The sequence below is a fragment of the Pteropus alecto genome, unplaced genomic scaffold (assembly GCF_000325575.1).
Source record: "Pteropus alecto unplaced genomic scaffold, ASM32557v1 scaffold34, whole genome shotgun sequence".
Taxonomy (NCBI): Eukaryota; Metazoa; Chordata; class Mammalia; order Chiroptera; family Pteropodidae; genus Pteropus; species Pteropus alecto.
Genome location: NW_006435763.1, coordinates 1,191,505 through 1,207,626, shown reverse-complemented (window position 1 = coordinate 1,207,626; position 16,122 = coordinate 1,191,505). Strand labels below are relative to the sequence as shown.

General features: G+C 49.0%; 1 protein-coding gene across 2 annotated transcripts in view; it reads right to left on the bottom strand.

Annotated features, from left to right (window-relative positions):
* CIITA (class II major histocompatibility complex transactivator) overlaps window positions 1-15,921 on the bottom strand; it is a 35,015-nt gene extending 19,094 nt beyond the window's left edge. Inside the window, exons 1-5 of one of the 2 annotated variants that reach the window (XM_025046115.1) lie at window positions 15,780-15,921; window positions 3,061-3,204; window positions 2,753-2,848; window positions 407-469; window positions 147-227 (exon numbers count right to left, since the gene is read on the bottom strand). In XM_025046115.1, the coding sequence (XP_024901883.1) occupies window positions 147-227; window positions 407-469; window positions 2,753-2,848; window positions 3,061-3,184 (364 nt within the window). In that variant the 5' untranslated portion in view covers window positions 3,185-3,204; window positions 15,780-15,921. Of the gene's footprint in view, window positions 1-146; window positions 228-406; window positions 470-2,752; window positions 2,849-3,060; window positions 3,205-5,737; window positions 5,924-15,779 lie in introns of those variants that run through there. The other variant, XM_025046116.1, reaches the window with a different exon arrangement.
* Window positions 15,922-16,122: the final 201 nt, after the last annotated feature.

Below are 16,122 nucleotides of genomic sequence, written 5' to 3'. Positions count from 1 at the left end.
CACCGGGGAGCAGTGGTAAGGGGAGAGGCGAGTGGACTGGACAGGACTCAATGAGGGAAGGAAATGGGAGCCATGACAGGCTTTGGAGCCAAGGCAGGGCCAGGACTCGGGCAGAGCTAGGCCGGGTCGGGGAGGGGCTCACTCACGTCTTTTCTGACTTTTCTGTCCTGCTTCCTCCAGCACCTCCATGGTGTCACTGATAATTTCTTCCAGGCCTATGTGCTCGACTTTGAAGAAAAACCAAAGACATTAACATGCCCAGTCAATGGACACCCAAGCTGAACCTCCACTCTTCCCATGTCGGGGAGGGACACGACCACCCACTGAAGGGTGGCCATCGGGTACTACGGTGCTCCCCAAGGAACAGGAAAGAAATGCAGGCTGAACCAAGAGCTCCCCAACTTACTGAAAATGTCTTTGCTCAGGCCCTCAAACTGGGAGTCCTGGAACACGTACTGGTCCAGTTCCGCTGCCCAGACAAGGAAAAGTACAGTGAATCAATGCATTCTCATGAATCCCTATTGTGTACTAGGCCTTGGGCTATGCGCCAGTGAGCTGTGACCCTCCAGGCTTGGCACACAGTAAGGCTCAATAAACGTTTGCGGAACGAATGATCAAATTAATGAAGAAACACTGAGCCTTCGTGGGCCCTTAATCTAATTGAAGGGATGAGGTATGTACTCATGAAAACTCATTTATTGCTATAAAGTAGTGGAACGCAGCGCGGTTGAGTTTAAATTCCAGCTCTACCGTACACTAGCTCTCTGAGCTGTGTGACCTTGGGCCACTTACTTAACCTCTCGAGGCCTCTATTTCCTCATTTGTGTAATGAGAGTAAATAATGCCCCTAAGCCAGGGATGGATGGTGAAGATCGGAGGCTCTGCATTTAAAGCATTCGACGCAGTAGTCAGAATACACTAGGCACTCAACAAATAGTGGTGAATTATATGAAGTAGAACGTGGCTTGGAACCAATGGGAAGACAGTAATTGCAGCAGGAGGCTGGAGGAGAGAGTATATAGTGGGATGGAGCGGTGTCTGAGAGGTGGAAAGTGGAGGGCGTTCTGAGTAGTGGGGAAAGGTGTTTGGTAATGCGTGGTAAATTCTGAGAGAGAGATGTCTGTCGTTTCATGTTGGAAATGGTTAGGACTTGAGTTTAGAGGCAAATGGGAGCCACAAAAGGCTTCTGAGCTGAGGAATGAAGTGAGGGCAGCAGTTATGGGGATGGGGATGGGGATGATTATAGTGGTGGGGTGTTAACTACTTATTGCCTGCTTACTCTTTGCAAATTCCTTTTCTAACTACTTTACGCACAGAACTTATTTAACCCTCACACCCATCCCACAAAACTGGTGTAATTATTATTCCCATTTTACACATATGGAAGCCAACATAATATTTTGGGATGCTTCAATGACTGCATGCCCAAGCCAGGATGTGGCCTTCTAGGAGCAGACTTGAGGAGCACACGAGTGAAGCTGCCTCTTCCACTTACTCAGGCAGCTCCGTTTCCGGTGTAGACGTCCCTAAGGGAAAATCCTAAGCGATCCCCAAACCCTTTCTTACTGCCTCCGATTATGAGGAAATGTGAGTGCCTTCATTCCCAAACACTTCTGCTTCCCCCAAGTAAAGTCTCAGGAAGGCGAGGAAGTAGGCAGACTCTCAGTTCTGTAATTCTGAGACACACAGTTACTGCTCCCTGCCATTTTCTGCCCTTGTGTGATGCAGGGTGAGCTGCGTGCTGGGGGAAGCCTAGCCACATTGGTGCCAAGCACAGACCTCCTGAGTGATGTGATTCTTGGGTTTCCAGGAAAAGGGCCACTAAGAACAGTTGTACAGGTTAGGTTGTTCATGGTGCAAGGGTGCCCAGCTAACGGGGAAATGGGGGCAGGAAATTCAGCCTGCACTTTGATAGTTCAGCTGTTACTTCCTGTTGGGGGCTGCGTCCTCCAGAAGACGGGGCATCTTTTTCTAATTTGATAAAGCCTCTGTATGAGACAGTGGTGATCCTGACGAGGAGAGATCCTTTACCCCATCCCCACCCCGCAAAAACAAGAACAGCAGAAACACCTCTTCCCAGAGAGTTCTTCCTTTATCTGAAAGCTGTAGCTCTTTTTCAAAGCTGCAAACCAGCCTCTCAGCTTAAGCCTCACCAAACCTCCCCACCCCAGATACTTCCCTTTTTGTGGTTAAAAATAAGGACTTTGAAACGAGAAAGATGTAGGTTAGCATTTCAGACGCGGGCATTACTATCTCTAATGCAGCTTTGGGTAGATTGCTTCACTTCTCTAAATCTCCATCGCATGGAGATGTGAACAGTTTCTACTCCCTTTGTTGTAAGAATCTGATGTGATAACACACAGCCAGTGATTCGTATGCAGCAGTGTAAATACTAGAGTAGTTTGGCGGGGGACAGAGAAGGGGAGGGTGTAGGGTATGGGCTTTGTGGGAAGGGAAGAAGAGCAAGAAACAGAAAAAGGGATAGAAATGGAGGCAGAAGATGTAAAAGTGAGGTTTTGTTTGCCCGCGGGTCATTAGTGAAGGGGTCTATCCCGCACTATTTTCCACATCCCCTCTTCTCTGGAGTCTCTGTCCTTTTAGCCCTCGCCACCCCACATCCCCTTTGCCCTGCTTTCTGATAGAGGGGCCTTCCGTGGCTCACAGAGAATAGATGAGATTCACAAAAGCGGGGGTGGGGGTGGGAACCTTTCCTCTCAATCGTCCTTTATCTGGGCTCAGGCTACTTCCTCACCGATATTGGCATAAGCCTCCCTGGTCTCTTCATCACCTTCTATGTCACACAACAGCTTGCTGAACTGTTCACAGCTGATGGTGTCCGTGTCGGGTTCTGTGGGGGGAAAGCCTCTTGAATGAAGCAGGAAAGATCTGGGAAGAGGGCTGGTGGGGAAGGCGGGAGAGACCCGGCGGGGCTGGGAGATGTCCTCAGTGAGAGCATCACACAGGCACGGGAGCTGTCCGTGGTGCTGACCGGAGCTCCGCGGCCGGCACTTTCCACGGAGTGCCATGGGGTGGCATGGGGCCAGAGGGAGGAAAGCCCACCTGAGCAGAGATCGATCTCTTCATCCGCCAGGTCCATCTGGTCATAGAGGTGGTAGAACTGCAAAGGGTCAGCACTGCTGTTAAGAAGCTCCAGGTATCCGCCTTCTAGGGGCCCTAAATCCATGGCGGCACACTGTCCACTGCCTGGAAGGGATGTTGAAAAGACGCAGAGAATTAACGCCTACCACAGTGTCCGGCCAGGTCACTCAGTGAAGGCCAGGGTTGAAAGGAGCCAAAGAAAGTGAGAAAAGTGTTCATTTAGCACCTTTTACATGCTCAGAGCAGTGGGGAGAGGGAGCTATATTCCCTTTTTTTCGAGGAATTTAGCACCTTTTACATGCTCAGAGCAGTGGGGAGCTACATTCCCTTTTTTTCGAGGGACTTACAATCACACCAGAAAGATGCCCATGATACAGGAGAGGGAGCCAGGGAAGCGCAGAGTCAAGATGTTTTACACCTGTGAGCTGGAGGACCTGAGTTCCACATGTTGTGCTGCCATGAATAGTGACAGCTAAGACCGGTAGAGCACCTACTATGTGCCAGACACATGGGTTAGCACATTTAATCCCCACATCAACAACCATATGAGGCAGGTACTATTACTGTCTTCATTTTACACACAAGTAAACTGAGACTCAGAGAGGTGAAGTGACTTACATAAGGTAACTCTGCTTCAAGATGCACCAGGATTTGGTTCTGGGCAGTCTGCCTCAAAGGCCTGCATTTAACTGTTATGCTCTACTGCTGTGGGTGACCTCGAGCAAGTCTCTGTCCCTTTTTATGCCTCAGTTTCCCAATCTATAAATTGAAGCAGTTGGGACAGATTCTCTGTAAGATCCCACATTATCATTTGTTGGAGGACACATCAGATATCTTAGATTCTACTTCATTTAATCTTCAAGACAACCCTGGACATGTCCACACAAAAACTTGTATACAGAGCATAACCGCATAGATGCATAATTCATAACAGCCAACATACAAAAACAACTCAAATGTCCATCAATAGGTGAATGGATAAACAGAATGTGGTAAATCTGTACAATGGAGTGTTATTCAACCATAAAAGGAAGTAAAGTACTGATTGATACATGCTACAGCATGGATGAAATCTGAAAACAATGACGGCAAGTGAAAGAAGCAAGGCACAAAGAGCGACGCACTGTATGATTCCATTTATATGAAATATGCAGAACAGGCAAATCTTTAGAGACGGAAAGTAGATTAGTGGTTGGCTAGAGTTAGGGGAGATTTGTGGGAAAAAAACCGTTGCTAATGGGTATGGGGGTTTCTTCTGGGGAAGAGGAAAATGTTCTACAGTTGGCCGTGGAGACGGTTGCACAACTGTGTGAGTATACTAAAAAAAACCACTGGATTGTACACTTTAAATAGGTGAATTGTACGATATGTGAATTATATCCCAATAAAGCTTTTAAAACAAAACGAAACAAAACACTAACCTTGGAAGGTAGGCATCACTGTCTCCATTTTGCAGGTCAGAAACTTGAGGCTCAGAGAGGCTAAGCTCCTGCCAGCAAGAGCCAATATGAAGCCTCACCTATGTGGTGCCAGTGCCCCTGCCTGCTCCCTAGTTCAGAGTCTAAAATTCCATGGTATGTTCAATTTCTAGGGCTGTTGCATCAAAGTATCACAAACTAAGCATCTTAAAACAATACGGCCTTATTCTCTCACAGCTCTGGAGGCCGGAAGTCCAAAATCATGTTGTTGGCAGGGCCACGGTCCCTCTGGAAGCTCCAGGGGTGAGTCCTTCCTTGCCTCTTTTGGCTTCAGGAACAGTTGGCATTCCTTGACATGTGCCTTTGTGGCCAAACCACTATTATCTCTGCCTCAGTGGTTATGTCATCTCTTTGTGTCTTAATTTTTCTGCCTTTCTCTTATAAGGACCCTTGTCATTACTGGATAATCCAGGGTGATCTTATTTCAAGATCCTTAACTTATATCTGCAAAGTTCCCAATAAGGTAACATTCACAGGTCCTAGGGATTTGATGTGCACATATCTTTTGCAGGGGGCCCCCCATTTGACCCATTGTTCATGGGACACATACATGCTGGAAGGAATCTGAGGAAGTCTGTTGGAGGAGGTGAGAAGACAGCCAACTCTGAAGGCCAGAGGATGTGAGGAGCCTTCTGGTGCCCCCGCCTGGCCCAGAAGAAAATGGAGTTGAAGCAGAGAAGGACAGTGGAGGATAACATTATGAAAAAACACACATAACTCACCACTTTCCAGCTGCTTCTTTTCCTTTCACTCATCAACAACTCTCACTACCTATGGAGGGTCTCAACACAGACTCCAGATGTCACAGCAAATGAACTTTCCAGTACAAGGGGTCCTGGGTGGAGCTGTCTGTTTATAACGGGTTGGGTTGCGGCGGCAGGAACCCAAACAACAGGCTTGCATCAAAAGCCCAGCCAGCCATGACTGGAGGAAGCAGAACTGAAAGACAGACCTACCGCCCTTTTCTTGGAGTGGGGCCAAGGCTGGGAGGAGGGGGAGGGAAAAGGGCTCCACTTCTCCAAACCCTGGGTGGTCCTGAGAGCTAGACAAGCAACCTACTGTTCTCTCAAGGATGGTAAGAGAAGACCTCCCTGCCCCAAACCTTACCTGCTGCCTTCCTCCCATTTTCATTCTATGCTATTTATTGAGAGCCTGCCTACCTTGTAGCAATCTGCCTCTTTTTTCCAGGCAGTAATATCTGCTGACAGCAGCTTGGAAGTGACCCCAGCAATTCTAGGAATGAGTTGTATGACTTTGGTCAAGTTACTTAAACTCCGTTTTTCCATAGGCCATCAGGACTGCCAGGGACCTTCAACCTCCCTCATTCTACAGAGAAGATGATGAGACCCTGAGAAGGGACGTGCCTTGCACAAGGCCTCACAGCCTGCCAGTGGCCAAGTCTGCACTTGATCCTCCGGCACAAGATTCCATTGCTCTTTCCTGCCAATCAAAATGTTCTCATTCAAACGAACACCCCTGTTGTGTCTAGGTGCAGGAACAGGGACAAGTAACTATCACAGATGGGCAATGGCGGGACATGCAATGGGGAGGAGCCTAAAAATGTCTAGCCCAGCCTCACTTATTGACAAGCTCAGCTTCAAACCCTGGGCAACATCGCCAAATGTGGTCAAACACCAGAGAGAAAGAAGGCAATTTAGAGTCAAATTGCTCAACTCTGAAACTATTCTTACCTACCAACTCACTGAAACCCGGACAAGTTCAAGTTTTAAACCTCTTGCAGCCTCAGTTCCCTCAACTGTAGAATGAGAATAATAATACTTGGTAACTCATAAGAATTAGGTAAGTTAATTCATGTAGAGCCCTTAGGAAGGTGACTGGGGCTTAATAAGCACTTAATGAATGAAAACTTAGAACAGCATCCAACATATACATGATGAGCTCAGTATGGGTGATGATGGTTGTGGTTGTTGTTGTTGTTGTTGTTGTTGTTGTTGTTATTATTACTATTACTACTCACCTCTTACCTCTTTGACTCCTGCCTGAGTCACCACATTATTAATCATCATCATCAGCATCAGCATCATCTTCATCATTACTATTACTACCCATCTCTTACCTCTTTGACTCTTGCCTGAGTCACCACATTGCGAAGCCAAGCTTTCTGTCTTTTTGAGGCAGGAAACCCCATGGAAACAAGAAAGCGCCCCCAGTCAGCAGTGCGACCTAGAAGGCCCAGTCACACTCCCTTTAACATCACTGACAAGGTGCCTGGGAGAAAAGTCACCCCAGGGGCCAAGTTCTGTGTTGTTGGCTCAACTCAGACAAGAAGAAATCTCTCAGACACCCCCAACATATATCACAGCACCTCCCTTACTGTTCCCCCAAGATGAATCCTGCATTTTATGCATTTCCTTCCGAGTAGACAGGGATTTGCAGCTCATAATGGACTCTGCCTCCATCATGCCCTCACCATCTGAGCTCCCAAAGAACCTCAGGGAGAAGGCATGATGGAGTGTTATGCACACTGGACAGAGGAAGGTACTCAACACCTGGCTGAAATGGCTGAAATGGCTTGTCCAAGATCACCTAGTTGGAGAGCCTGAGGTTGAATTCTGGCGGGGAGGCCTTAGGCCTCTCGTAGATCCCACCAGTAGATCGGGATAATGAAGCCTATCTTGTGGGATCATCAAAGGGCCAAGAGGGATTCTGGGCGGCGCACCAGGCACACAGGAGGCCCACAGCCAAAGGAAGCCCATGATGTTGGGATGTCTCAGAGCTGAGACTCAGACCCAAGAGTCTAGGTTCCCAGTCTACTTCTCTCCACAAGCCACAGCGCCTCCCACTCATGCCAAGATCTACGTGCAATTCAGCTTGGCACCCTCTCTCCCCGGGGGTTCCCACATCCATGTTTCCTGTGTCTCTAGATGCCAAGGAAATACTTCAAACGCACCTCAACTGGACTCTTTCTCCACACCTGCAATTCCAGAGGGGATTGGGGACAGAAATGGCCCTGATCACCCCACTGGAGTGAAGAAAGTCCCCTTCAGCTGCCCAGCACAGGGCAGGGCAGATCATAGAAGCCAGGAGCTCTGGGAGGGCAGGTCCCTGTCTGTCTCGCTTCCCTACCCCTGGGCTCCAGCCTGCCCCGGCATCTGGCGGGCTCCCTCCACCAACAGCAATGATGTATAATTAAAATTCACAGGTGAGTGCCAGGCACCAAACAACATGATGGATAGACATTATCCCACTTAGTCTACCTCACACATTAGTTATTTGTATTCCCATTTCTCAGATGAAGAAACAGGCTCAGAGAGAAGAGTAGGAAGCTAGGATCTGAACCAACTGCCTGGCTCCAAAGTCAGCTTCTTCTAAGTGCTCTTGGACCCCAGCCCCCAGCGGGCTGCCCTCACCCAGTGAGTGAAAGTGTGGGTGGCAAGATGATTTCTCCTTTTGAGGAACATCTGGGGCACTGCAGAAGAGTGGTTTGTGTCATTTTGGTAAATGAGCAGTATTTTTAGAAGGTCCTTTTTAAGCCTACCCTTCCCCCGGAGCCACCACCTTCTACATCCAACCTGAGAAAAGATTCCTAATCCTTTTGCCACCAAAAGTCCCTTTTGGGGTTCGTTTCCACCCTCACTTCACACTATACCGCATATTTTGAAAGAGCATATACACCAAAATGTTTTCTGAAATGAAATTCATTTCTCTCCCTTAAGGGAAATCAAGTGTGACCAGAACGCCCTCACTCAGACCTAAGCTACTCGACGTTCAGTTTATACAGCTTCTTCTTGTGTCAATGTAACATCCTGTCTCTGCTGGGAAGATTCTTTTGTGTCTGGGGCTGTGCTGGGTACTCTATATTTATTATCTTCTTTCCGTTGTCAGAGCAACTCTGGGAAATTGGTATTATTACACCCATTTAACAGATGACGACAATGAGGTTAGGCTCAGTTTATCAGATGCTTTTTTTTCCCCCAGAAAGGGGAATATATATATCCTTGAGAGTCTGAGGAGGTGCCCCCAAAAGCCTTCAGCCCTTCTCTGCACTGTGATAAAAGAGTGTGAGAAGGAATACTTCCCTATTTGCTGACTATGGACTTCCCCTGAGAAAGGAATGGAAAATCTCTGAACTGTGTCTGGAGACATGGGTTTGAGTTCCAGTTCTGCCTCTGATCTTGGGTACATTTCTTTACCCCTCTGAGCCTGAGTTTCACTGGCTGCATGTGGCAGCTCATTCAACTAAGGCATTTTGGGAGCTTAGATTCCTCATTGCCTGTCAGCCTTCCCCCATTTCCATGACCCCAGGGCCACGCCCCCCAACACTGCCCTGCTCCGCAACCTCATGACAAGCTGCTTCTGGAGGTCAGATGGTGGCGGGAAGCAGGAGCCCAGGAACGCTTATCTACCATGACCAGCTCCCAATCAGCATCTTTGTGGAGTTCATAGATCAAATTGGTTCTTTTCCTCTTAAACCCACATAAACTCTAAAAAACCTCCTGCACTTTTCTTCTCTAAATCTGTAACAGTGATTTACGGAGCATCTCCTACAAGAAAGTCACTGGGTTCAATTCTTCAGGGGCCCTAAAGAAGTAAAAAACACAGTCTCTGCCAAGAAGCTTGTAGTGTAGACTCAGATAATATTTTAGAAGAGAAACAAAACATGATAATTACAGTACAGTGGTTAAGAGGGAGAACTCTGGGTTCAAACCCCAGTTCTGCTCTAACTGTGACTTCATGTAGGTTACTTGGCTTCAGTGGGCTGTGAAACCTCCTGCACTTGGCTGGCATAGTGTGTACCTCCCTTGTTTGCTGTGACTTGCCTAAAGTGACATATCCAGGAAGTGCTACTAAGATTTAAGCTCCAAAATGAAAATATGGAAGTGTCGCTTGACACTGTATGACTGGCAAAAATTAGAAAGCTGGGCAATGTTTTCTAATGGGTTGATGGGAATGGGTTGGTATGGCCACCCCAGAGAAGAAACTGGCACCATTTAGCATACCTAAGGATGGGTAGATCCTACAACCCAGCAATTCAGTTCTTGAGTATATACATCTCAAAGAAATATTCCAACCCCACAAGGAAGCTCATCTGAGGATGCTCCCTACTGCGCTATTTGCAGTGACAGGGAATTGGAGGCCACCTGGGTGTCTATTGCTGGAGGAGAGACAGGAAAAATTAGCAGCCACAATCTATGGAGGATGATGTAGTAATTAGAGGCGGCAGACCAAATGCACACAGAGCGACACAGGTGCAGCTTAATGACACAGAGTAAAAAAGTAAGGGACAGAATGACCTCTTGATAGTCCAATTCTAGGTGTGCAGAGTGACATACGCACATGAAAAGGCAACACATATTTTACAAAAATACATACAAACAGAATGAAGAGGGTAAAGGGGGTCAAAGATATGGTGACAGGAGACTAGACTTTGGGTAGAGAACAAACACCACAATATACAGATGACGTATTATAGAATTTAACACCTGAAACTTATATAATGTTATCAATCAATGTTACTCCAATAAATTTAATTTTAAAAACAGATACATACAAACAAAAGAATACACCTTGAATGCACTGGAACGGGTGCCGGAAAGGGGAAAGGGAAATTAAGGGAGCTACTTCGTGTGGACCAAAGATCACAGAGTGATCTGTGAGGTGAGGTACGCAGTTAACCCAAGGTTGAAAGGCTCCTGAAGTTTACAGGAAGCAAAGCAAAGACAAAGATGATGGAAGCTTCATAGGGTAGGCGACCTCTGTGGCTCCCTAACTGTGCCTGCACAGAGCCTTGCACCCATAGAAGCTCAAAAGGTACACCTGTGCTCTCACCGCTCCATAGGCTGTCTGAGGAGGGGGCGATCGGGGCCCAAGAGCCCCAGATCCTGGCAGAAGAGATGAGAATGCGCAGGACCTGGAGACAGACAGGGGAAGGCAAGTGCCATCTGTAGAGGAAGAAGCCCCATACTATTTGCCAGCCCAGCGTGGGCATCCCAGGAAAATGAGACAGAGACAACTTGCAGAAACTGCTGGTCTCACTCAAGACTTTCACTTCTTGGAGAGGCTTGCAGAAGTCACGTGAGACAGAGGGGAAACTGAGGTAGGAGGCCAGGCTAAGGGGCTTATGGGACTGGAAGGTAGCTGGAGGTTCTGGTCGCTTCTCTTCCAGGCAGGGAGATTACAGATGTTTACACATGTGCGTGTGTGAGCATATCATGAGGGCAGCAGGCCAGACAAGATTCACATCAGGAGAGGTCTGGAAATATTGCTGTTGGTCAGCTCTGGTACCCGACTCTGACTACAGCTCTTAATCTGTGCCTCGGGGACTTGGCTTGGAATATAGATCAAAAATGAGCAGAGTCAGGCCCATAGACCTTGGTGTTTTATTTCCCAAGGCAATTTCAGTGTGAGTATGTGTGTCTTAATTACCATCACGATGTCTCCATATAGAGTATACAACTGATTGTTGCCAAGTCCCCGCTATTCCCTATTGTCTTCTGCCTGGCCCCATTTTGCACAATTATGGCCCCTTGGGTATTTGGGTTCACAACCCTTGGCTCGGAAGCCCTCTAATGTCCCTTTGATCTCTGATCTGCTGTTAAGATAATGGCTTGGGATGGATGTGTGATTGGGGCAGGGAGAGGCAGGATTAAATTCTGTCCTGCCCATAATGGAATTGAGATGCAGAGGAGGATCTCTTCCAAGGATGGACTTAGAGGGGACTGGCCAGTTCCACGAAGAGGAGGAGCAGGAAGCATGGGAGTTGCGGCATCTCTGGTGTTAGGTGTCTTTCCAGCTCTAGTGTCAGCTCCGACTAAGGGGATTAAGAGATAAGCTGTCTGAGAACCTTGGGGGCACGGAGTGCCACTGGATCCCACTGGATCCAGCCTGCTGCTCCACCTCATCCCCTCCCCACCACCCCAAGTTCCAGCGCTCTCAAGAATCTTGGTACTCCCATCACAGCTCCCCAGCCCCTCCATGCTGGGACCAGCCTGTGCCAGGACAAAGGGGCCTCCGAGCAGGAAAGTCAAAAATTGAAGCAAGATTGGCTCCAGTCCCTGCTCACAGGGCTTCTCAGCAGTTGGAGGGAGCATGGAGGAAGTGGACTGACACAGCCACAGCGACAGCTGAGTTTACTACAACAGACAGGTGGGACGGGATCGACACAGAGTCGTGAAACCTCAGATCTGGGCCTGCTCTGTATCTGACAGTCTAGGACCCGAGCCGAGCCGCTTTTCCTCTCTGCTCTCCAGTGCCCTCCTCTGTTAAATAAGACCGGCACTCCAAAGCAGTGGTTTTCACATGAAGTCGTACAAGGACCCCAAATCTCAGAACAGGTGATGGTGGAGCTGGGATTAGGGGAGGCTGAATCTCCCCTCCTCCAAAGGCACTGCCCACAGCGCAGTCAAAAACACAAGTCCAGGTAACAGTTTAGGCCTCGGCCTCCAGATACTCTCTGATTTTACAATTTCAGTTTGTGTAATAGATGCTGTGGTTTGCTGCTCAGATGAGCCCCATTAGCACCAGCTGCTGGAGGGCAAGTGGCTTACAGCTCACCACTCAAGCTCTCTTGGAATAGCCCAAAGTCATGGCCCTTCCCCAGAGGTAGCCCACATGCAATCATTGGTCCCGGTGGGTACCAAGGTCTGGCCTCCATGCCTCAGTTTGAGATAAACTTGAAGCCCATCTCAATTTCGGCGCTCCATGCGGGATGAGCATAGACCTCTGTTGTGACTGTATTGCAAACCAACCCCTCCCTCTGCCTGGTCCTGCTTCCTCCCTCTCCCCTCTTGAGCTTTCCCTAGTAAACCTCTCGTGTGCAAATCCCCATCTCCAAGTCTGCTTTCCAGGGAGTCCCACCTGAGACAACTCGGCTCTGATTTTCCCCGAGTGGGGCCTGGAAATCATAAAGAACCCTACAAAAGACCCCCCCATGGAGACCACCTCTGAGAACTCAGGTGAGCCACCTGTCTTCTCTGGACACCACTGAGTGCAAGCCCCACTGAGGACATCCACGTCGTCACAACTTGGGAAATCTCGGGACTCAAATGAGACCAGCTCAGCTTGTGCATGTGCCTGTAAACAGCCCAGTTACTGGGAGTGGGGAGCCAGGTGGTCCCCGGATGAGAAGGAAGGTCACAAACGATGAGAGCTGCAGCCAGGGGCGGAGGGGTGCCTTCAGTGCTGGTCCGGAACGCAAGCCCCCTTCAGGCTCACCTGGCCTCTCCCACCTCCAGGTGGCCTTCTCTCTGTACATCCCAACATTCCTAGCTGCACTCAATAACCTGGAAAGGACTCCAACAAGTTTTTTTCGGGATAAGAACCTGAGCCAAGTGCTGGGGCGGGTTGGGGAATGAAGATGCAAGTCAGGCCCCCAACTTCATCCTGATCCCCAGCTCAACCTACCATGGCACCTAAGCCAGTGCCAGGCTCTGGAGACTCCAAGATAAATCAAGGGCTGGCCCAGCCTGCCAGGATTTGTTGACAGAGCCCAGCAGTTGGCAGTCCTGGTTATAAATTAAAATTGCCTGGAAAGGTTGCCAAACGCACAGCCTCACCTCTCGAAATTCTGATTCAGTAAGTCTGGGGTGGGGGCCTGAATTCCGAACTTGTAAATGAGCATCCCCCTTCTGCACCCCTCTGGGACACACACACACACACACACACGCAGCGCTTCTGAGAACTAAGAGAGGTTTGATTTCCAAGGCAGCCTGAGTTGCCAAGAAGACACTGACCCTTGGTATAAACGGCTTTTCTAAAACACCAGAAAGTCTACAGTTCTCCTTCCCCCAAGTGAACTTCGTAGACCCTACATTTCTGCCGCCGTTGGATGCTTCGTCGATTTTTACATTTTTTCCTTCCAAAAGTCCCTTAGCTGCCATGCCTTTGATCTAGCAGCCCCCCAGATCATTTTAATTGCTACCAGTCTTCCCACTAGTGCCTCCCAAACTTCTGCATCCTTGACAATTTGGGGGTCATATCTTCATACCACCTATTCTAGAATTTTTAAAGAAACAGATACATTTATTTTAAAACAAAACTTTCTAGAATCAAAAGCGAGGGCTCAAACACATGCTTGTACACGAATGTTTGCAGCAGCGTTCCTCACAATAGACAAAAGGTGGAAACAACTCAAGTCTCCATCGACGGATGAAGGGATAAACAAAATGTGATCTATCCACACACTATTATTATTCAGCCATGAAAAGGAATGAAGTTCGGACCTGTGCTACAACATGGATGAACCTTGAAGGTGTTATGCTAAGTGAAAAGAAGCCAGACACAAAAGGACAAATATTATGATTCCACCGATATGAGGCAACTAGATCAGTCAAAGTCATAGAAACAGAAAGTCGAACGGTGGTTGTCAGGGGCTGAGGGGAGAGGAGAATGAGGAGTTATTGTTTAATCGGGGCAGAGTTTCAGTTGGGGAAGATGAAAAAGCTCTGGAGATGGATGGTGGCGATGGTTGCATGACACTGTGAATGTACTTCATGCCCCTGAATTGTATCTTTAAAACGGTTACATTGGTAACATTTGTCATTATGTTTTTTTAAAAAAACTTTTAATCACAGCCTCACGTGGAAGAAAAAAGGTATCACTTGCCATTGAAAACAAAACAATGTTATCAAAATAATGTCAGCTGCCCCACTGTTTTGTTAAAAAGAAAGCTTAACAAGTCTATATTTAGAATGCTGCTAAAGATCCCTACACATAAAAACAGAAAAGGATGAAAAAGAATCAGAAAAGCACTAATTCCCTCCTTACGTCAATGCCTCTTGGAGAAGTGGCATTGGACCACTCACCATGCATGTGTCAAAGTCTGCTCCGGAGACCTGGGTTCAAATCCTGACTCTACCAACTTCTCGGCTATGTGAACTTTGACAGAATCTCTCGGGGAAGTCCCCAGAGGTTTTGTAACATGGAAAGAGTACAGAGGTTGACCACATCTGTGCCTCTCAATTTATGTATGACCTCTGGACCTCTGACATTGGAGTTGCCTGGGACAGGTGATTTCACCTGCTGTTGGGAGCCCCGCCCCAGGCCTAGCCTAGAAACCTACACACTAAACAGCCTCCCAGGTGATTTCCGTGTGTAGGAAGTCTGGGACCTCCCCCAGGTCGGTTATTTCTGAGGACCCTTCCACTTGACCTCCTGGCATCTTGGAGACCAGGTCCTTGCCTAAGGCAGCCTGGGGTTTGGAAAATGATGATTTGCTGGGGTGTCCTCCTCTTCCTCTTCAGCTCCACCAGGCCCCAGAACATGAAGTGACAATTTTCTTAATCTTCTGTCTGACTAGAAGTACTTTTTCTTTGGGGGGTGGGTGCATAGATGGAAGATTTCCTGCCAAAGTGCGGAACTCCTGGCTGTGACTGGAGATGGGACACTGAAGACTCCTAGGCTAGTGTCCCCTCCTCTGTGTCAGGTGAGAACTGCAGTGTTAACAGTCCCAGACAGAACTAGACATGTCACTCTAATTCCAGTGTTCTGGGACCCCAGAGAGTCCCACTCTCCTCTTCTGGGCACCCTTAATTATCTCTTTAGATTCTACGGCTTAGAGGGTGTGGCTCAGGAGCCCAAAGTGAGACAGAGATGCTAACCATCAAGGCAGTCTGGAAAAGCCCCTGCTTCCCAATATTGTCAAAGAGAAGCGAAGATTCTCTCTGGTCTGCTCGCTAAAGTTCTCACTCTTCCGGCCCCCCACAGCCCTCCTGGCCCGGGGACCTCACCAGGAAGGCTATGTACCCAGACTCCAGAGTCTGAGCAGGAATATGATCCAACGGGGAAACTAAAGCTCAGAGGAGGGCGGCCCTGGTCCAAGGCCCCCTGCAGAGGGAGACTGTGTCCCTTCCATGTACCCCTGCATACCTCTACAGAATCGAGGATGCACAGCGTCTGTCGCCCGCCCGGGGCTTGGCCCCACCACCTGTCTCTTCTCTGCGCTCCCTCTGCATCCCAGCCCCTCTGCAGACGCTTCTGCTCCCCGCTCAGCCCTGCCGCCCCCGCCCCTCCTCGGCCCGTGCTCTGGGCACGGCAGCCCAGCTCCAGGTCCCCGCTCCAGCTCCTGTGTGCAGTCCTTCAGTGGATGCTGGAAACGAGGAGTTTCCCGGGTCTATACTCTGCACATTCCCTCTCGCTCCTCCCAGCTTTGCTCTGTAACCTCGGGCAAGTAGAGCTGCCTGTCTCCGAGTCCCGATTCCCAGCCCAACTTTAGGGGCTGCAGAGGGGACTTCGGTCACCTACCGCTGTTCCGGGGACTCCCGTGCTGCCGGTGGCGGCTCCTTCTCCGCAGCTCTGGGGCTGCTGTGAGCCTGGGCAGTCTGTCACCTGGTCAACCCACTCCACCCCCTGCAACAGCCCTTTTTCTCTTTCACTTTCTGTCTGCACCGCACCGCGGGGCTTGGGCCAGGCTGGGGAGTAAGCAGGCACCCAAGCCGCCGTTGCTGGGTCCACCACGTGCTTTCTCAGAAGTGCCTTGGTCGGCTGCACCTCCACATTCCTCGGCGCTTCCAGAGCATCCAGTCAGATCTTTGAAATGGCCAGTCCCCTGCAGCAGGAGAGCCAGTGCACTCATGGGAGTGCTCTG